We start from the raw sequence: 22,562 nt of genomic DNA, 5'->3' as shown, positions 1-22,562 counted from the left end.
TTTGAATATTTGTTCATTCCACATAAAAACTGGCGCTAAGAAAACGAGTTGCTACTAGGGATGCAATATCGCTCATAAAATAGTCGATCAGTCAATTATGCATATACATTAGGGTGAGCCAAAAAAAAAGTAAAGTTAAAGAATTTTAATGCTCTCACCCCCTAGATACCGAAAAAATATACCACCATCTTTTTATTCATTTTGAAACCAAAAAATATTTAGTGTGCCCCCCACCGAAGTTGATAAAACGTTTTATAACGCTCTATTTGACACGAAAAAACATTTTTTTTGCGTTTTCGGTGTGGGTTCACACTTAAAGATCGCTCAAAACGAAGGTTTTCCTGTATTTTATATGGTAAAAATCAATTTTTCGTTGAAATCGTATAGAATTCTTGAAAATCAATATTTTTCGATCTGTTTCTTTCAGGAGACTTCCAATAATAATATAATAACTATTTTTTATACATATGTCCTGAAAAAATTCAGTTGGGGGACCCATCAAAAATTATTAGTATTAAAAATGGTAAAATGAATAATTGGGTATTATTATTGGAAGTGTTCTGAAGAGAACCAGAGTTTTCCGATCGGAAAATATTGATTTTCAAGAATTCTATACCATTGCAAGGAAAACTTTTTTTCCCAGATAAAATACATGAACAATTTTGAGCGCTTTGAGCGACCTTTCTTTGGAAAAAAACAGCGGTATATTTTTTTCGATATAGAACAATCCTAGGGGGTGAGAGCATTAAAGTTCGGNATATTTTTTTCGATATAGAACAATCCTAGGGGGTGAGAGCATTAAAATTCGCACTTTATTTCTTTCCACATGCATTTTTGGATCACCCTCTGTTCGTAACTAGTTTAGGCTAACGTTGTTTATTTAGTTATTTGTATGGCGATTTCTAAATTGTTATGACTTATTCTAATTTCTTCGTGCAGGTGTACCGCAAAATTATGAGAAGCTGTTTGAAATCAAGGAGAGCGGTCGCAGATCATCTGATCTAAATAGTCCGGAGAAGAAAAAGTAAGTCGCATTCTAAAGTTATTTTTAATTTTATATTTAAAAAACCAAAATAAATATTTGCGAATTTCTGGACAGATACGTATGTATGTATATATGATTCTATGTGACATATGCTCAAATATATGCACATAGTACATATATACATACATACCTAACACATATTTATTGTTTATTTTAAAAACGCTGGTGAAATTCCAACGACCACTTGGCTTTGATTTGAATATGAAATTAACCTGTTCGGTGAGGTGATCGCTTTGTATTATTTATTTTCTTTTGGCCCAGTCTTTTCAGTTATACATATGTACATATGTATGTACATGGATTTTATTCAAAATATTTTTACAACTTGTATGAACACATATGTACATATGTACACGTGTAGACGTATCAATTCTGTTGTTGCACTCCGTTTTGTGTTAACAGCTGCCTGAGCAAACAATTTGCTTATCAATTTTATATTTAAGTGTACGTACACAAGGGTGGTCCAAAAATGCATGTGAAAAAGTGAAATCGGAATATTTATGCTCTCAGCCCTAGGATTTTTCTATACCGAAAAAAAGTATACTCCTATTTTTTATTTAGAAATCAAAAAATATGTAGAGGTCGCTCAAAGCGCCCAAAGTTTTCCATGTATTTTATATGGGGAAAAACAACTTTTCGTAGAAATGGTATAGAATAGTTAAAAATCAAAATTTTTTTACCATAAAGAATGCGGCGGCCAATAAAAAATCGTTAGTATTAAAAAATGGTTAAATAAACAATTGAGTATTATTATTTAAAGTATGCTGGAGAGCACCAGAGTTTTCCGATAGAACAATATTGATTTTCAAGAATCCTATACCATTTCTACGAAAAATTTTATTTTTCCCATATAAAAATACGTGGAAAACTTTGAGCGCTTTGAGCGACCTGTAAATATTTTTTGATTAAAAAAAATAAAATAGGGGTGTACTTCATTCAATATATAGTACAATGCTAGGTGGTGAGAGCATTACAATTCCGACTTCACTGTTTTTCGACCACCTTAACGTACACTCATATGTATGTATTATTTTCGAAGGTTTGGCAACCCACAATATTTTCCCGTCATTAAAACGGGTATCTACACATTTCTTCTGCTAATAAGCTTGCACTCGAGCCGCTCAAAGTACATACTGGTTATTTAAAAGATTTTAGCTGGCGCATCCAATTTAATTTAACTGTTTTAAACGAAGTGCAGTTGTTATAAATTCGAGCGCTTCATTTGCTGATATGTGTGAATGTGTGTATTTTAGAACATTTGTGGTATTCACAACGGTGTCGTAAGTGTCGTATTGTTGAATGTCGGAAACTTTAAACGCCTAAAAATGTATTAACTGGGTTCGCAAAGTACCACCAAAGTCATATTATGCATTTTCGCAGTGTTAAAAAATAGTTGGTTGTGGTCTCAAGTTCTCTAAACATTTATTTAAGCTTTTAAATTTTACGACATACAACAATACGACACTTACGATACCGTTGTGAATCCCTCAATTAATTTAATTACCTTAGTCTGGCTGAAAATTTGGCGAGTATTGTTAACAAGCGATATACATATGTATTTGCGAGTAGGAAATAAAAAGAGTCTATACTAATCTTTACCAGCTATAATTACTATAGTAAAATTTAAAAGTTTATTACAAATTTGATTTCCCAAGATTAAAGAGTTGTTATGAAATACAAAAAATTAAATTATCACTTTTTTAAATTTTTTATTCTTATCAGAGAATAACTAAACTCGTCGTAGTTGTAGGTCAAACACATTAAGAAAATTTTTGATAATCAAAGAGTGTTACAAGTTTAGGAATAAATTATGATATGCTGATTGTGGCTTAAAGACGGAACTGTCATCAATACTCAACTGATCGTATAAAATTTTCCATGAACTAATAATCATGTCTGAGTCGTCCTATGTATGTATGTACATATGTATGTATAATTATGACAAAATTTCAGCCCTCTATCTTAATTTTTGAGTTAGCGCACGCAAAAATTATAATTTTCAATGAAATTATTTTTTTCGCCAATTTTGTTTTTATAAACGATTAAATATGACAAATAAAAAAGAAAATCGGGTGTAGTTTTGTATGTAGTGAATTAAGTTCTCTACCTTTCATCAAATTAAAAAAAAAAAATAACTCGCATGTATTTAGAGCCAAAAACTATATTTTCTCTAAAATTCATATTTTTATTTACTTTTAAAACCCAATTAAACAACTTTTAGAAAAGAAAATATTAGGGATATTCATCTAAACGCGTTAATGCCTCGTAGTCGTGTAAACCTCGTATGTAAATAAACCGGTTTTCCATACAAAATTAAATAGGTTTTCGAGGTTGATGTGGTTACGAGCCACTTACGCGTTTAGATGATTTGCCCTATTATATATTTTATTATGAAATGTTGTGAAAAAAAAACTCATCATACTATACTATTGATCAATCCCAATATGAAATTGGAATGAATGAGAAAATTGTTTGCAAAAAAAAGACATTCAGCTTTATGGTCTGATTATGCGTACTTCGCATAACTTCGCACAACTTCGCATAAACTTCAAACTGCAATTTCGTATGTACTTTGTATCTAATTTGTATGTATTCCATTACCCAGAAATTAGCAGAACTTTTATGCTTGAAATACAATACCGGCGAACGGCAAACTTCGCCGAATTGGGCGATGCTGTCGTTCACCGTTCGCCCAGCTATTTCGCCTACTTAAACAGAATCAGAGCGGTAGCGAAAACAGCTGATCCCATTTGGTCGCCTTTATAATTTGGGTGACCATATTTAGAAAAAACTAAACCATATTTAGAAATGAGGAAATGATAACAAATATAAATGTAAAACAAAGAAAGATTATTATAAATAATTTGTTTCAAGCCAGATGTAACGAATCCACAACTATATTTTTCAAACAACAAAAAAAATCGTGTTTAGGCTGTTTTCTTTTAAAACTTTGAAAGCAAAAAACAAATACGGTCACCTTTGGCACGCACAGCTGTCATCGCCCAGCAGGGCGATAGAAATAAATCTATCGCCATGAAACGCCGCCAAGCGAACTTCGCATTTCGCTTTGGCTGTGTTCAATTTCATATGCGTGCGGGTGTTCTAATTTTGACAGCGCGAATTTCGCTGTGGTGAGTTCGCCGTTGGCCGGCATTGTATTTCAGCTATTAAGAACTTAGCGATCTGTTGAGTTTAGATTTTGCTTCACATTTTCTTAAGTTACATTTTTATTGCACTGGTACAAATGGTTGTGCGAAGTTATGCGAAGTATGCATAATCAGACCTTTATACCACAGTTGGTTTTTTAGGAAAAATGTGAAAATAAAAAAAGCCCAAGTGGTAGAAGTTATAGCTGCTATTTCGGAGATCACCACATCTCATCAGACGTCTTTTTTTAGACTTAAGCAGGAATCGAACCCACATCATCGATCGATGCAAAGTCAGCAATGCTAGTTTACCGGGTGTGCATAGTTCAGTGGCGCTAGCGTTGCTGACTTTACACATCGAGGATTGTTATATATCGAAAAATGTATACCTTTTTTATTTTATTTCGAAATCCCAAAATATTTAGAGGTCGCTCAAAGCGGAAAAAACAAATTTTCGTGGAAATGGTACAGAATCCTTGCATATTTTCTTTCAAAAAATTAAGTTCTTAAGGCAGTGTCACACGATTGGCATATTTGTACATTTTTTATATTGGGCTATTAGTACAAAATAAAAAAATCTTGGGACGAAAATTTTTTTTCTAGTCGAACGATTGGTACAATACAGCAAACTTGTATGGAAAAATTTGAATAAAATGTTTTTCGTAATTGGGATAAAGAAACATATTTGTGCCTTCACACGATTGGGATACCATTTGCAGCAAATTTCGGGCACATGCCCAATCGTGTGACACTGCTTTTTGGCTTTTTTACATCAAACATGTTTTGATTTTCGTACTTCCATTTTTGTTTTAAACTTTTAAAAAACGTCTATTGACATTTTTCCAAAAAAAAAAATAGCAAAAACCCTATTCACTAGAAGCTTAGTAATTTTGAAACAATCATAAAAATTCACAATAACGAATGTATTTTATTGTTGTGAATTTACAAATGCAACGAATATGCAAATGCAAGAGCCTATGCACAAGATCATGAACAGCCCTAATATTTATGTGAATGTAAGATCATGTATTTCGTTCAACCAATGCAGACATACCTAAATTCGTTTTGCATGATTGTTATGGACTTTGCACTCAGAAATTCAGCACGAAGACTCAAAGTTTATAGAATAATTTAGATCGATTAGAGTATTGGGAACCGGCAGCTCAAATCTGTTAAGACCCCTTTCACACACGTCAAGTCTTGCTTTCAAGTCTGCTCGGCTCGTAGGCGAAGGAGGTGAGAAGAGTACATTCGGCTCACCTGCTTCGCCTACGAACGAGCAGACTTGAGATCAAGACTTGGCGTGTTTGAAAGCGGTCTAATTGTTGCTTCAAATATACAGAAAATGTATGCAGCAGTTATGGAAAAGTAGGCAAAATAGTGCTATTTTTGGCACTTTCATTCTCAGAGGCACTTTTGGCACAATTTATCCTGTTTTGGCACAATCCTAAAATATAGAAATTTAGTATAAAATGTCAATATATAAAAAAAAACTCACATATACACATACAGGGTGTCCCAGAAGTAACGTGCCAAACTTTAGGGCAAGGTAGGTGGGGGGGTGAGCTCACTGATAAACAAAAAATTTTCAGGTAAAAGTGTCACCGTTTTTGAAATATTTACATTTTTTCGAATTTAAAAAAAATCGTGCCTTTTCATGTGTTTTCTTTAACTGCAACTACAAACCGGGCAATACTTAGTAAATTTTTTATGTAAAATACTTCCAGATAGTTGCCTCTACATACTCAAATGCAATGTAGTTAAAATATATTATTATTACATTACATAAAAAAATTGCTCATTTAATAAATATTTCAGAAAGGTGCCACACTTACTGTTTTGAATAGAAAAAAAAAAGTTATAGCCGCTTTTGTGGGTAAAGGACTGAGACACGCTAGAATGTATTTAATAGATTTAAATTGAATTTGCTCTTGTTACCGTCAAATGACATGCTAAATAGTACAAAGGTACATAATTACTTGCTCTTGACATTATTTTATGTTACAAAGTTGGGGAAAATATCAAAAAGTTAAAAATCTAGAAATAGTCCTAATTTTATGATGGTTCCTTAATTTATTTTAACTACATTGCATTTGAGTATGGAGAGGCAACTATCTGGAAGTATTTTACATAAAAAATTTACTAAGTATTGCCCGGTTTGTAGTTGCAGTTAAAGAAAACACATGAAAAAATGTAAATATTTCAAAAACGGTGAATTTTTTAGAAAGATTCTAAGTTTGTAGTTTTGTAGTCTATTAAATAAAAGTGCAAGTTTCTGCAAAATCCCGTTGATTTTTGATATTTTTTTTTCTGCTGACGGTTGCATAAAATTTCATCCATTAAAAAAAAATTTCGAACACACTTTATATGGGAAAAAATGCATAAAATCGAAAACTTAGAATCTTCCTAAAAATTCTGAATTAAATTGTGTTTATAAAATTTTGAGTTAGACTGTTATATAAAACCAATAAAAAATTAATCAATGAAAATAATAGGCGAAACTGGCCAAAATGTCTCAGTGCCATTATTTCGCATATACAGGTAGGTGCATAGACTATCTGTAAAAATGTCAGAATAGCTATATTTCTGTATAATACCGTGTCACTTTACTATGAAGCTATGTATATAGTATGGCTGAGGAATCCTTCATAAAAGTGATTTACGGTAATAATTTAGTTAATTAATAATTATTATATTACTTTACTGTATTTTAAAAATATTACTTCTAAAAATATATTGTTTTTCAAAGGCCTTAAAAGAAATTTCCTCTACTTTTCGGCACTATTTTTGAAGACCATTAGACACATTTGGAAATTTTGAAATTCCATCCCTGGTAGGCAGTACTTGCGTGCATTCTAAATCAGCGACGGGCAGATAGAGCTTTTACTCAGCAAGCGTCTATATAAAATGTATAGAAAGCTTAAAAGAGCTTTGCCAACGGAAGAACGCGACGTTGTATTTGTAACTGGTTTTGAGAAAAAAGTTTTCGAAAGCGGGTTCGTCAGCTGAGCGTTTATTTACATCACAAGCACCACTATTTTACACTTTTATTCAAGTAAAGAAGAGTTAATTCATCATGACAACACATTTTAAAGCATTTTGTTGCATCATTTTACCTAAATTGTGCGTTTAAAGTGGCTGACAATAGTTTAGGCTAATTTTGGTTTTCGTTGTTTTCTTTGCTTTGTTTACTTTTCGCTCGTTTTCCAGTGAAACAAGATGGCGTAGAACCCGCTAAAAAAATCGACTTTTTTCACTCTCTTGTTCTTACGTGATCTTGTGTCTTTCGTTCATGGGAGTAAACGAAAACTCACCACCGCATGGCGGTAACGTTGTCGCTGCTTCTCTCTCTCTCTATCAACAGTAAATTTTGTATGCTGCTACGTACGTCAACCTACGTTTACGCAACGTCGTTGACTAACTGCGCTTTAAATGTACCCATTCTAACTTCCCGTAAAATACGAAAGTAGCTCTGCGAGAAAATTCCCAACTCTAATATCGTCGCGTGTTCAAATCGCAGTTGTGAGTTTTCAGATTTAATAAATTAAATTTAAATTGTTGCGCGCAGCTAAAAAGTTAAGAGTAAATTAAAAAAAAAAACAAAAATACGAAAAAAACGAATCATTAAAATGATTCGTCATAAAAAATTTACTGTCCAGATTTGTCCAGAATGGAACCAGTTTCGAACGAGCTCTACAGTTTTGCGGGTGTGGGGGGTAAATACCACTTCATAGGGCGTCGCCCTGATAAAAAAGACAGTTAAACATTTTGGGCCTCATGCATAAAAAGTAAGCTTAAGCACAGACTAGATTTTCAGTACAAATTCTTGAGTTTGAGCACACTTCATCTGTGTAAATATTAAGTCTGAGCTTAAGCTCATCTTCTATACATGAGTCCCACTGATTTGGAATGAATGAAAAACCAGTACCGTCCCTTTTCAAGACAGCTCGGCGCAAATTCTGAACCAGTTTGATTTGCTGTGTTGTAGTGGTTAAAGGTGCGGCGGTCAATGGCAAACCTCTCAGTGTATTTCTGCCATGAAAAGGTTTCTCATAAAAATACAATCGCCGTTCGGAGGAAAACCTCGGCCAAACTCTACCACATTGTGTAAGCGCCAATCTATTATTATTATTATATTATACATACATACATACATACATACATTTCTTTGTATCTACATAGCGCACACCGTCTTCAAAAGAGACACAACTCAAAATGACACGTTCGTCAGAAAATGCGAAAAACTATTTCGTAGCACATGTTAATCATATGGGCAAGTACGACTTTACCTTAGGTTTTTTTTTAACAAATTATAACAAAAATTTGCTCCAGATTTTGCTGAAAGGTAAATAAAAGCTCTGTGCACATTTTTAGTACATAATTTCAAAAATGCAAAATTTTGAGTTGTGACTCTTTTGAAGACTATGTGCGATATGTACATATTTACTATTGTCATCGTTACTTTGCGCGTAGACGTAACACGTGGAAATGACGAATGCATACCCTACAAGAACTGTATGATGGAAACTAACACATTCTCATTTATCTTACTAACACATATGCAAATTTCGCGTTGGTTAAAAAGATACCATAAAATAAGGCCATAAGTTGGAGGAAGACGGAAGAATTTGTACACAAAAGTTTACATCAGATCTTTCACACTGCACTTTAGAATTTGATGGAAACTTGTAGGTAGCCAGTGACAGAAATCTCTATCAGTTTTGCCACTCAAATGATTTGTCAAATGAGAGTCACTGTTCCTGCAGGGTAGCAACTATCTTGTAATTTACTTAAAAAATCTGAGTTAATTAAATTCATAAATGCAGACATATGTACTTATGTACGTACACACGTATGTATATGTGGTAAAATATAAATGCGAGCAAATGTGCAGCGTATCCTTAATGAATTTTATTGCAGTGCTACTCTAGCATAGTTTTAAGAGATGTGGGGGCTTGTCTTGCGCACTCAAACACATACATATGTATGTACACATGTACATACGATATAAGAGGTCATAAAGTAACCCTAAAAATACGTACATGCCTATACATAAGTATGCATATAAACATACGAGTATGTGCATATGTACATAAAATGTTGCCAGTAGGAAATCTGAATTTGTAATCTAAAATTCTACATTCTACTTAGAAATAATAACTGAAAATATTTTATATTTTTTAAGGACCTCTTTCACATTTTGTGCTGCCGATCCGAAATTTGTAAGTTCGTTGCCGGACATGAGTTAGTCTTTAAAAATCTATAAATTATGTAATACGCTAACGACATCCCATACAAATCTATTCCTCCCTACTGCTCCTATGTTTCTCAACCGATTTGAATAATTGTTTTTTTTTTTTGTTTGAAAGGTGTTTCAAAGAGGAGGTGCGCATTTTTTGCATTTGTTTTCCCGGTAGGTGGCGCAGGAGTCGAGCTATTCGCAAACACTTCATTTATGGCTCGATTCAAAATTAAAGATATCAAAAAAAATTGTTTATCCATTGCGGATATTCCAAGAAAATCTATTCAAATCTATTTACGAAAAGTGATATATGGACTGGTGTAAATGAGCCGAATCAAAAAAATCCATACCATTTAGGAAGCTCCAAGGCTCTATAAGAATAAAATATCAAAATAATGCAATCCTGCATACCTAAATTTGGGAGGATATACATAATTACTGAACGTACTGAAATTAACAGATTTTCCTGCAGGCTACGTTGATTTTTTGCGGTGCTGATATCAGTTATATCTATAAGATTATTTTGTCGAAACAAGTGTTTTTGTTTGATTTATATTATCGTAAGGCAAATTTGAAATGTTTAAACAAAAACGTCGCAGTAGATAACAAAAGTATCCGAAACAAATTTACTTAAATATACATATATAAGATACCTCAGCTTTAAGGTGCCTAAGCTTACATATATACATACGTTTCAACTCCGTTGCTTACAAAAATATTCTAACGACAAAAATCTACAATGAAGTTTAATTAAAGAATTTCAATGAAATTGTACACTTAAAAGAGGTGCACTTAACCGGATTCAGTAAATAGAGAAACATCTGGACATTAATATAAACATATTGTATGATCTATATATATATATACATACATATATGTATCTACATTAGTGTGCGCCTTATTTCAAGTGAAAGGTCGCCCTTTGGTGGCACTGGGAGAAGCGGTTTTTGATGGCAACGAAAGAGCTGACGCTTTCGAAAAACGTTGACCACAACGTAGCCTGTAGATCTAAAATGCTTAATTGTATAAATAAATAGTTCCCAAAACATTTGGAATTTGGTTTATTAACTGCACATACATACATATGTACATATTAGAATAATTGAATTAGGTATGGTTCAATATATTTTGGTCTTGTTATGAATTGGGCATTGCTGTTTTACATATGTATGTATGTATTTGCTTGTCGTTTTAAAAAGTTTTCTGTTTCTTGACAGAGGTCAATTTCGGGGCTATCATGCATATTTTTCGTCTATTAGTAGCAGTTCAATTATTACCTTATACAATTGTATGTAAATACATATATACATATGTATGTACTTACATATATGCACGTAATGTAATCAATCGCTTTCTCGGCCTATACGTTATCTGCGACGGATCAGTGGTTTACAAATCTCTACAGACCTTGTGTATATATATATACAAACCTTGTGTATATATATGTACATACATAGATCAAAATACGTTAGGGTGCTCCAGAAAAATTCTTTTGAGAAATTCGATAAGAAATAGGTAAGCGCCTTACGAAGTAAACCATGTTTTCTTGCTAGAATTGTCATCAGGACCAATGTCATCTATTAGTAAAGCACAAAATGAACAGCTCCTTGAACACACCTTTCGTTGTACGTAAGTTGCAAATAACGTGTCGCCGAACTACTCCGAGCGACTGCTCTACATTCTACGTACCTTACTTGGTAAATCGGCTCAGAAGTATGTATATCTGACACCAAATGTATATTCTAAATTCCTAATTCCATAAGGCGGCTGCGCCTATGTTAAAGTAAGGGATATTTGACGGGGAAGTGGTAAGGACCGCCGGGTGAAGTGTAAGTTTCTGGTATGGCGTTATTACATATCAAGTTTTATTACTGTAGGATGACGATAACCCGTACTGGTTTAAAATTTTAGCTACGAAGTTATACCGAAGCTACCATACATAAAAGTGAAGCTTAATCGCAAAAAATCTACGTTTTTAGTTTGCGGTGATTTAAAAACGTATAATTTTGAGTATTTTATAGTCGTTTTTCGTATTCTTTCCAAAATTATATCGCTCAAATACTAAACCAAACCCTGTACAGTAAGGTCTTAAGCAACATTCACCGAAAGACAACCACCACTTTAACCATTTCTCGCCACGTGAATGCCGTCATCGGAGTTAAACCAACTGCCATTGCAGACGAGGAGCTTCAGTTGCATCGAGAAATCCGCGAGCTTCTGGAGCGATTATGGTCTGGATACTGTAACAGGTTAAACTCTTACTGATTCCATTAAACCCACTAAGCTAACAGCCCTCCCTTTCCCTGTGATCCGAGTATGTTTCCTGCCAAGCAACCGACTTGGACAGGAATAGTACGACTACCCCCATCCCTCAGAGGAAGCACTTGGTAGTTATACAAATGGCCACTTTTACTCTAAATGTTAGGAACAGCACCATACAAGCAACAAATGGACGCTGGGGAAATCTCCCTTGTCTGTAATTTTGGGACTAAAACGGAACGAGGTAACCATTTTTACACGAATTCTTACAGAACACTGTCTAAGCGGCATGACATCATAATTTGGGCTCAGTACGGAGACCGCTACTCTCTCCAGCCATTCTAACCTATATTATTTATGTCAAAAAGAAAAAAAATTAGACGTAAGGCGTATCGAATTTCTCAGAAAAAAATTCTCTCATTATTTTCTGAGACACCCTAATGTACATACAATATTTTACTAAATGCTGCAAAACGCGAACTATAAAATTATCAGAGCAAACAAGTTATAAATCGTAGGCAAATTTTTGATAACGTTAAAATCCTGGACAGTACAGTTTTTTGTGTAAAAATGCCTCTTCATGCCATGACTTTTCAAATTTGAATACTGCTACTGATTTCAAATACTCTCGGTTGATATTGCTTTGATTTATCTCCCGTGACAGTGGGCCTCTTGCATAAAAAAGTGACTCGACTTTCAATACAAATTCTTGAACATGACTTCACTTTTCGCGTTGCTAGGATTTTAGCCGAGCGGGTTACGTCACTAAAGTGCTAACTTGCAAAACTCATAATCATTTAATTTTAATTGCAAAGCAATAATAAGCGTGATTATTTCTAATTTTGTTATAAATGCATATGTACATATCGCTAGCTTACAGTGAAAACTTGCTAAGTCCCACTTTAAAAGTTTTCCAGGACACGAAAAAACTTCTAATAGACATTTTCTTCAAGTATTTAGCAAAAATTTGTCCTGTTCAAAGAAAACCAAAACTTCATACGAATCAGAGGATTCGATCTTTATCTTCTTCTTTGATAAGGAATTTCGTACTATTTTGACTTTATCGGATTTTCGGTGCTTCTTTTGGACTAAGCAAATTTTCCTTGCCTTGTGTATAAAGGAAATATGAATTTTCTTAAAAAGTGGACTTAGCAACTTTTCACTCTAAGCTAGCGATGTGTACTTTTTAGAGGCAGAAACAAAATTGTTTGTACATAGCATATTGACTAAAAAGTCACAGGTTAAGCCAACAACCTCATCAAATCTCGTAACTGATCGATTTCCATAATAGTCGCACCTAGATAAACTTCAGTTTGGTCATTAAAAATTCAAGATAATTTTTAGTATATACTCGGCTTTAATCTTTCTGTAAAGTAGGCTCGATATTATCGGCATTCATATGTATTATGCACGTTTACATAGATTTACATAAGGGTGCCTCGCCAAAAAATTACAAACAATTGGGCACATGCCGCAAACCGGTTTTGAACCGAACCGTTTTTATTTTGAAGAGCCGAATCCTAGTGGAAAGAACACTCTAAAAAATTTTTCTGTTCTGTTTTTTATTTGTCCCTTTCTATTATTGAATTTTATTTGCTACTGCTTTGTAAATGTACAATAATCGAATGATTAGAGCTTTTTGTTTGAGTTGATGATCGTGCTGACCTCTAGAAAAAAAAAATGTATCATTCGTACCGAACCGAACCTCGGCTCACAGATTCTTATTAACCGGTTCTGGTACCCGTACAAGCGTTTCTAAGTAGTTCAAAGCCCTAAACCGAACTGCATCGACTTTAGGACCAAAACATTTTACTTCAATATAGGGGTTATCAGAGACATGAAGCGCGTTGAAAATAAATTTTGAGTGTGCGTTTTCATTAAAAAGACTTCACGTTACTGTCAAATTTTCTTTGCAAATAAATATCCTTCGGCAATCGAGTAATTGTGAGCTCATAGTATGTAGTTAATTGCCTTAAACTGTGAAGGGCTTGTTTTAAATATTGCTCACTTTGAGTTGGTTAAATACAGCTTTATCAAACATGTGAATAGTTGAGTTGTTTAATGTTCCGCCAATCCGAAGCATAATTATTAATTTAATTATTTAGAATTATTTTTAGTAGAAATTCGAAAAAAATTAGAAGAGATATCTTAGGTGTACATACATACATGCAGTGTTTCATGTTTCGCGTCAAGCGTAGGAAATTATTTGGATATCCTGAAAGTAATCGACCTCGGCAAATAAGCTTGCGAACCAAAGAAATACAAACTTATGGCGGACGACCCGGTCTAATGTACATACTACATGCATGTTTACATAAAGTTTATTGATGGCATCATAAAAGGTGTTCGAAAATTTACGCAAGTCTTGAAATAAATAGACACAGTGTTTTTTTTAATTTTATTATTTTTCATTTAAATATAAATTACATAGCACATTAGGCAAAAGTGAGCTACGGCTTTACTGGTGCATCGGAAATTGTCGAATCGTGTTGTTGATCGAAATTTTTCTCATTCTAAAAAAAGTATTCCAGACATTGCCTTATCTTATGTACTTTATAAAAAACTTATAAAAAATGCATTAAAAAATGTGTTTTCTATTTAACTAAAATCTTGTGACACCCTTTATTATCGTACACAAGTAATGCAAATTAGAGTAAGCAATTCACAGAGTATAAAATGAGGCAGAACAAGTAAAACTCGGCTGCCAATCAAGAATTTATGCAACGATGAAAAAGCAGTTTTTTTTTTAAAGACAAAGTAAAAAGTAAAAAATGGCTTATTGGAGTACTGTGCATAAATACTACATAAAAAGCAAATAAAAGTAAAAAAAAAAAAAATCAATAAGATTATTCAAGGGAAAGTTTATTAGCAATAATTCAAATTAAGGCGAGTACAGAAAACAATAGACATTGAGAAATATTCCAAACAAGTGGCTTCTTATCAGTAATACCACAACAAGTAAATTAAAGTGACACAAAAAAATCAAATTAGTTTTAAGAAATGCAAGTTTAATGCTGGAATAAAATTTCTAGCTATAGAATTTCACGTATACGTAACAAAACGAAGCTTAGAAAACCAAAAAAAAATCCCCCTGTCTTTATTGTTCTGTACCCTTGTGGATAAAATTCCGATTTTTGTCCGTTTACCGATTCCATTTTTGAATACTTTCGCGATTCGTTTTTGGGGCTGCACTTTTGCCTATTCTTTATGGAAGAAATTTCCATGATTTTCCATTAACAAATTAGGGCCTTTCTCTATTAATGTAATGATATGTATGTAAATGGCGGAAATGCCACAAATCAGGTGACTCAGCTGTAGATATTTTTGGACAATCAGTTGACAGTGTTTTTACTTAGTAGGTTGTGCGATGCAAATTTTAGAAAAAAAAAATGTAGAAAAAAAATGTAGTTGAATCTTTTATTTCAGATGTACTTTAAAATTTCTTTGTTTTCTGCATCAAAATTTAATTTTTGATTAAAATGTTGTTAGCAACTTTTTCCCCTAAGCTATACATTCCAAACGATTCCATTTGTATTTGATATTCAGAAATTATAATTGCATTTTTTGTTTCAATTTTTTACAGTGCCCCACGTCCTGTCTTCAAAAAATCGGCTTCCAATGGACGACAAATAGAAGAAGTTTCATTAACACCGCAACATGAGGAAATTGTACAATACATCAATGACTGTAAGTATAAAAAAAAAACGATTAATGAGGAAGACAAAAATAAGACTAAGCGCATTTAAGTGCGGGACAAGTGTTATCTGATATATATAGATATAATAAAAAAAAGGCGAAGCCACTTGAGAGATATGTGTGTATGTAGTTATGTATGGATGTATGCACATATGTACAACATTATTTCATAGGATTTTTTTTTTTTTAAATTTTTGGTCGTTCTTGCTAAGTTTTAAGTTAAGTCCACCTATTCTCTAATTTAATTGTTTATTTTGACAAATTGATAAGAAAAATGTATGAGTATACGGGGGCGAGAATGTAAAGAAAGAAAAGATATTTTAGCGAGGTTTGGCTACTTTTCTTTGCTTAAAAAATTTTTCCAATTTTTTTATGAAAATATAGCTTACTATGAGCCATCCACAATTCGCAGAGTTTTGCGATTTTATAGTAAAAGCAAAAATCAACTTCCATTTTTTGTCACGTAACGACACTCTCTTTAATTGCTTATATTCAATATTATAATTAACAAAATATAAATGTATATATAAAATATTATAATTAACATAACTTGCATAAAAATAATGAATATCTCTGATCATCCAACAGCTTGGAATGTCATTGTGGCGCATAATCCCTACGATTCAGCGTTTGATGGCAATGGGAATGCTCAACCGGCGGACTCCAACAACAACTCTGGTTAGTGTAAATCATATTAATTTGAAAATTTTTGATAATTAACTCATCATTACAATTGATATTGCCAATATAGCCGGCTCATCGATCGCATCCACCTCAACATCATCCGCTGCCTCATCGGTGTGTACTTCACCACAACCGACCGCATCGATTTACTGCATCGAACCGCCCAGCCCAGTGTTGAGCGATTTCAAGCCATTCGACTTAGTGACCTGGTGGTATGATCGCCTCTGTGATGTAAAGAGCACGTGAAGTGTTACCAACTAAAATGTATGTGCGTGTGTGTGTGTGCGCGGGCGTGCGTGGGTGTGTGTGTGTGCAAGTATGTGGCCAAATATTGTGAGACCAAGCACGTGCAACGAAGAGCAATTGCGATAAACAAAAACGAACAAAATACAAAAAAAAAAAATTAAGAAATATTTACTACTACCAAAAAGTTACCAAACTAAAAATTGTAAAGCATTCACATTAGGAAAATTGTAAAAACATTTAGCCTGTTAGTCGCCGAAATGCAGCAGCAGTAATTAACATACATACATATGTACATACAAACGAAACATGTGTAAATACATACAATGGCATACGTAACAGAAAATAGCTAGTATTTACATAGTTAAGGTTTTATGTTTAGCATACAAAAAATTATGCCTCTTAAATTATAAAGTTAGTTGTTACAGTTCTAAAGTAATAAATTTTACATAACGAACTATGTTAATTTGTTAATTTTCAATTTAACGAAAGCAAAGAAAATTGCAATTAAGCAATAACGAACATTTTACGTGCTCACAAATATTGTATATATAAATGTTAATGTACATGCATACATTTAGATAAATATTAATGTACATACATATATGTATATGCATAAAGCAGCTAATAAAATAGACAAGTAATTAAAATCCAAATATAACTAGGCACATTTCTATCAATAATCTACAATACCAACAAAATCTCCAATGTTTTTCATATGAATGTGTATTTGTAAGCACATACATACATACATACATATATACATATCGCTCATTTGCTTCAATAGTGCCATAATCCAAAACAGTACAAAATCGAGTTAAGTATGCAGAAGTGACTGCTACCTGTTCCTCTATGGTGTGTAAAAATTTCATAGGTGTAACGATTTGGTTTTATGAGTTATGACAGTATCGAACTAAATGAGCGATATGTGCATATGAGAATCAAAAACAAACTTATCTAACAGAATGTTACGAGTTTTCCCAATTGCATTGAGCAAAGTAATACCAACCAATTAACTTGGCTGTAAGATAAATTATGTACATAAATATGTACATACATATATACATGTGTACAAAGTAGTAAAATAAGTACCCATCGCTTATTTACTAAAAGACTGTTATAACTCTAAAACGAAATATTTGAGCAAATGATGCTGAATTACTTGTTACATAAAGTACGAGATTGTGTAGTTTCCGCGTAAGAAGGCAATAATCATCTCGTGTTCCTTCATTTTGTGGGCAAATTGAAAAATTGATATGCGTCTCCTGAAAATTTTAGTTTTTTGAGCTATGACTGTCTTTTAGTAAATTATATGTAAATGCTTCATACAAAAATCGTAAAATCAAACTTCCATTGACAGATATTTTCTAATGCCGATTTCCACTGGTCATTAAATGACAAAACATTTAATGACAAAAAAGTCAACAAGTCTGTTTCCACATGCCATTTGATTAATGGTAGACAATTTTTCGTCATTCGTCATTTCGTCGATAAAGAGAAAACCCATTTCTAAATTATGATTTTAAGCAGACAAAATAAAAAAATAAAACCTAAACAATTATACAACGCATGAAAATGCACAATAACACCATCTGCCTTATTTGTAACATAGTGTAAAATTATTTAAAAAATTTTCAAACTCTAGATTCAATGGCCCGCAGTCATAGAGAAGTTAGAAAAAGGTTTTAACGATAAAAATTGTTTTGTATAGTAATCACCATTTTAACTCTTTCATAGTCAACTTAAAATGCATTTTATTTTATTTTTGATTTTTCCACTTTTTAATATAACTATTACTTTATTTTATTAGATTTTATTTTATTTGTTTATGGTATTTCACACAATTATACAAAGTTAATCAAATTCTTTGGAATTTAATTTTAATTAAAAAGTCAAAATAACTATATTTACAAAAAAAAAATTTAAATATTATTTGAACAAAAAAAAAATATGTAAAAAAAATGTTTCCTGACTGTGGAATCGAACCCACGACTTCCCAGCGTGCTAAATCAGCAATCCTGCAGCGGACACAGTACATTTTTTCTGCGTTCTCTCTCATCTTAACAAAAAGCGGTTTCTAAGATGTCTATGATTGACACAATTTTATTTCGATTCTAAACTTAAAACCTTAATTTAACAAAAATGAGTTTTAACTTACGCCTATGACTTATGGGCCATGATTTTTAACCAACTTGAAATCAGTAGCAAAAAATTTACGCCAAGGTGTAGAACAGTTTGGTAGACACTGTAGCCGCGCAAAGTTTGAGTGTGACGAATAAAATTTTCGCAGCCACTCTTTATTTGTTGTTCTTCAGCACCGCTAGAGGGTCTATTTGCTATAAAAAAAATTATAGCAATTGACACTTATTAGGATGTAGACGCAAGGATATTTTGAGAAGCAGTGCTATTTTCATAAACATTGAGTTAAGAGTATGTAAATATGTTGATTATATTTAACACACTTAGCAATAAATGCAGTGCATTCTCGTTAATCGCAACTAAACTTATAAGCTGACATCTATGCCGCTGTAACTATGCGTCCTAGCTTTATTTATCAAATTTAGGGATATTTTTTTTTGTGCTCTGAACACGTCCTTACTATAACCATCCACAGGAACATTAATGCCGAATTTCTATTAGGCATTCAAATAACAAAAAGTTTCTGGCATTTACAAAATTTTTTGTGGAAAGGTAAGGTAAGGTAGTAAAATTGCCTAAAATAAAACGTATAATTGAATGGGCTATATAACTGTATACCAAAAAAAAAAAAATCCTGAATAAAGTGTGCAATTTTTATGATACGTTGTTGATTTTTTTAATTTTTGTATGAAGTTAGAAATTTGGATTTATGTATATGGTATTTGTTACAGAATGAACTACATATATTATTAGTCAAAACTTGACAATATGTGGGTTTCATATAGTTATGACAAGCACTATATTTACGTACATAAGCAAGCCGCATTCGTATAAGATGGTAGCAAGCGCATATAAGTAAAAATCTCGAGCATTTTGTTATTGATTTTTGGTACTTTAAGGTGTCAAAATAAAAGAAAATAGAAAAGAACTGCAGAGACAAAAATATCAAATCAGCTGTTCTGGTAACACCACCTTATATGAATGCGCCCTATACAGGCATAAGTACGTAATAAAAAACAGAACATTTTCTGTTGAAAAACTCCCTAAGTATATTTGAATAAAATGGTTATGCAAATGAGTAAATCAAAATGGATGCACCATTGTTAATACATACATCACACAATTCGTACACGAAAAAGTGAAAATATGTATAAGAAAATTGAGTTAGTAGTTAATTCGATGAATGCTTACACAAAGTTCCCTCATAGATTACGTTTTATAAATAACAAACACACAAATGAAATTAGAATTTTATGAAATAACATTAAAGAACAGTGGTTTAAATATAAGCAAAATATGTATGTTAACAGTGCTGTTATTGTGAAGTCAACTGCACCAAAATGTAACTAAAATGGACTTGCCTTAATTGTTGAATTACCAAGCTTTGCGCTTGTTTGAAAAGACAATAATAATATCGTTGGCCATTGTTGAACGGCGTGCCGTACTATGAACAAACGAAAACAAAACAAAAAACAAAAGCAGAAATAAAAGAAAGTTAAAATACAAATATAAAATATTATTAAGCTTATAGCAATATGTGGAATATTAAATAAAAAAAATGCATTTTAAGTAATTGTAACAAAAAGAAAAGTGAATGAACAGCCAATGAGTTGAGCGTGTACAGTTGTTTTTATAAAAGTTACATTGACTATTATGCTAAAACTGTGCAAAAATAAAATTACGACTATAGTTAAATACTAGAAGCATACATTCATGAAAATTCTTTCACATTAACGAGGTGAGTTGCCGCAACTCGTTAACGTTAATGACTTTTAAAATTTTGTGCTATATTAACGAACTGTAGACCCACAGCTGCTTTCCCTTTACAATTGTAAATATGAGCACATACAATTAATTAACTCTTCTAAAATAATAAGGGTATTCATATAGACGCGTAAATGCCTCATAACCGCGCAAACCTCGTAAATATAGCGATTTTTCACACAATATTAAGTAAGTTTACGAGGTTTACATGGTTACGAGCCACTTACGCATTTAGATGATTTGCCCAAATAGCAATTTATAATTTATACTGTAACGAAATTACCGTAAAACAAATACATAATGGAAAATTAGTCCCAATTAAACTAATTCATGTGTGTAGATTAAATAAAATTTTGAATGTGTGTTTTGATTAAATGAGTTCAATAAAGGATGCATGTAAATATCTACATATAAAACTTGAAATGCAGGATAAATGTATGTGCCATGAAAAGAATATGGCGGAACAAAAACACATACATATGTAAATGTTGATGCAATGAATTTATACTCGTAAATGACTGCAATATTTCGTGATTTTTCTTATATAACTACGAAGCAGATAAACTGCATACTTACAAAAGTGGAACAAATAGTAGATAATTCACATACATACATACATATTCGAAATTCGATTTACAGCAAAGAAAATGCTTGCAGCGAGATAGACTCATATACAGCTGAATAAGAATATTACTAGTTTTTTTATTTGGCAAGCAAACGAAAAACTCTGATACCGTCTAGGACCAAAATATTTTCTTTCTCATAAGAAAGCTGATTAAATTTCAGTTAAAGATAAACTTTTTTAAATTCTCACATCTGCGACTAAACATATGTTTTCAAACCTCCCCTTAGTGCTTCGAAAGCCTTGAATCGGTTAATATCCATCATACTTACGGTGACCATATTAACCAACGTAAAATAAAGGACATTTTTTTTAATGATTTGGGAATACGTACATACAACTTGTATATGATAAAAGTAACTTACCCATATCGTAATTTAAATCAAATATTTGCCAGTTAATTATGTTATTTAATTGTACAAGTTCCTCTGCTGTAGTGAAAAATTAAGCCAGATTTTTTTCCAGGACTTCGCCATCCTTTGTTACCAAAATACGTTTACCATAATTCATAGTGCACGACGAAGCTAGCACACTGTGGTTTCAATATGGAATTTAATGTTCATAATGCACCGGAGCCTTCATTTTTCAACCAATTTTTTTGTATTTTTTTTTTTTGTTTTGGGAGAACCATACATTTCATTTTCAACAAGTTTTTGTTATGTAACATTTATTAGGTGGAACATTTTCTTCAAAGTGGCTACTTTTTCTGCATTTTGCACTAAAAAATTTAATATAATCAATTAAAGTTCAGAAATCAGGTTCATTTGGTCTCTTGCAAATATTGTAAGCGTTCATAAAAAAAAAATAATAAAAATTAATCGACTTAAGTGAAAAATAAAGGCTCCAGTGAATTACGTACACTAAATGGCAGTTTTGAACAACTGTGCAGCAGGGGGTTCATTGTTCTCTTTCAGTGTAACTGGAAACTCAGCGTGCAACACGATCCTGGGCACAACTTTCCCCGTGCTTTATAGATTGTACAAAGATTACCGATTAAATAGAAACCCTTAAGTGGGGTGCGAAACAAACTCGCGAAGGTTTTCATTATATTTTATAAGGGACATTTTTATTTTTCATATTCTGCGTTTAAAAATTTACCTCTGAAAATTGCAGAGCCGATTTAAAGGACACTTTAAGAAATAAAGGACAAAAGGCGTCCTTTATTTTGAAACAAATTATAAAGGACAGGGGGTTAAAATAAAGGACTGTCCTTTAAAATAAAGGACGGATGGTCACCGTAATCATACTACACAGTGAAAGCTCTCATACACGGACTTTTCTATAAACGGACGCGAACACTCAAACATGTCTGGTTTGGAAAAAAAACATCTCCCATAAACGGGCGCGAAGCTCTAATAAGCGGTCAATTTTATTTTCAGTCTAATGTTAATCTTTGCGCATATTGCTGCTTGAGAGAAGCAAGCAATGAGATTTGTCGGTAGAAAAGATAACACCATAAATTTGAATTTACTTTCCATTCATTCTGTTTTTGTCTATTGAAGAATAAATATTATTTTAATTTAGAAATCTGCTATTTAATTTTTTTTTGTCCTATAGGCGCACAAAAAGTAAGCATTCATCGGTGTCCGCTTATGGGAGCTTTCACTGCAGGTAACTAACGGGTGATTTTTTAAGAGCTTGATACCTTTTTTTTTAAAAAAAACGCATAAAATTTGCAAAATCTCATCGGTTCTTTATTTGAAACGTTAGATTGGTCCTAAC

The 22,562-nt window shown here is 32.5% G+C and overlaps 1 protein-coding gene across 1 annotated transcript in view; it reads left to right on the top strand.

The window, feature by feature from the left end:
• The window catches only part of LOC108370311 (uncharacterized), a 26,461-nt gene extending 8,726 nt beyond the window's left edge, over window positions 1-17,735 (top strand). Inside the window, exons 2-5 of the mRNA XM_017625623.1 lie at window positions 940-1,024; window positions 15,276-15,379; window positions 15,977-16,066; window positions 16,140-17,735. Of these exons, the coding sequence (XP_017481112.1) occupies window positions 940-1,024; window positions 15,276-15,379; window positions 15,977-16,066; window positions 16,140-16,318 (458 nt within the window). The 3' untranslated portion in view covers window positions 16,319-17,735. The remainder of the gene's footprint in view (window positions 1-939; window positions 1,025-15,275; window positions 15,380-15,976; window positions 16,067-16,139) is intronic.
• Window positions 17,736-22,562: the final 4,827 nt, after the last annotated feature.

The sequence above is a fragment of the Rhagoletis zephyria genome, unplaced genomic scaffold (genome assembly GCF_001687245.7).
Source record: "Rhagoletis zephyria isolate East Lansing unplaced genomic scaffold, Rhagoletis_zephyria_1.1 Rzeph_scaffold_04140, whole genome shotgun sequence".
Lineage (NCBI taxonomy): Eukaryota > Metazoa > Arthropoda > Insecta > Diptera > Tephritidae > Rhagoletis > Rhagoletis zephyria.
The sequence above is the reverse complement of the archived record's forward strand: the minus strand, read 5'-3'. Positions and strand labels throughout refer to the sequence as shown.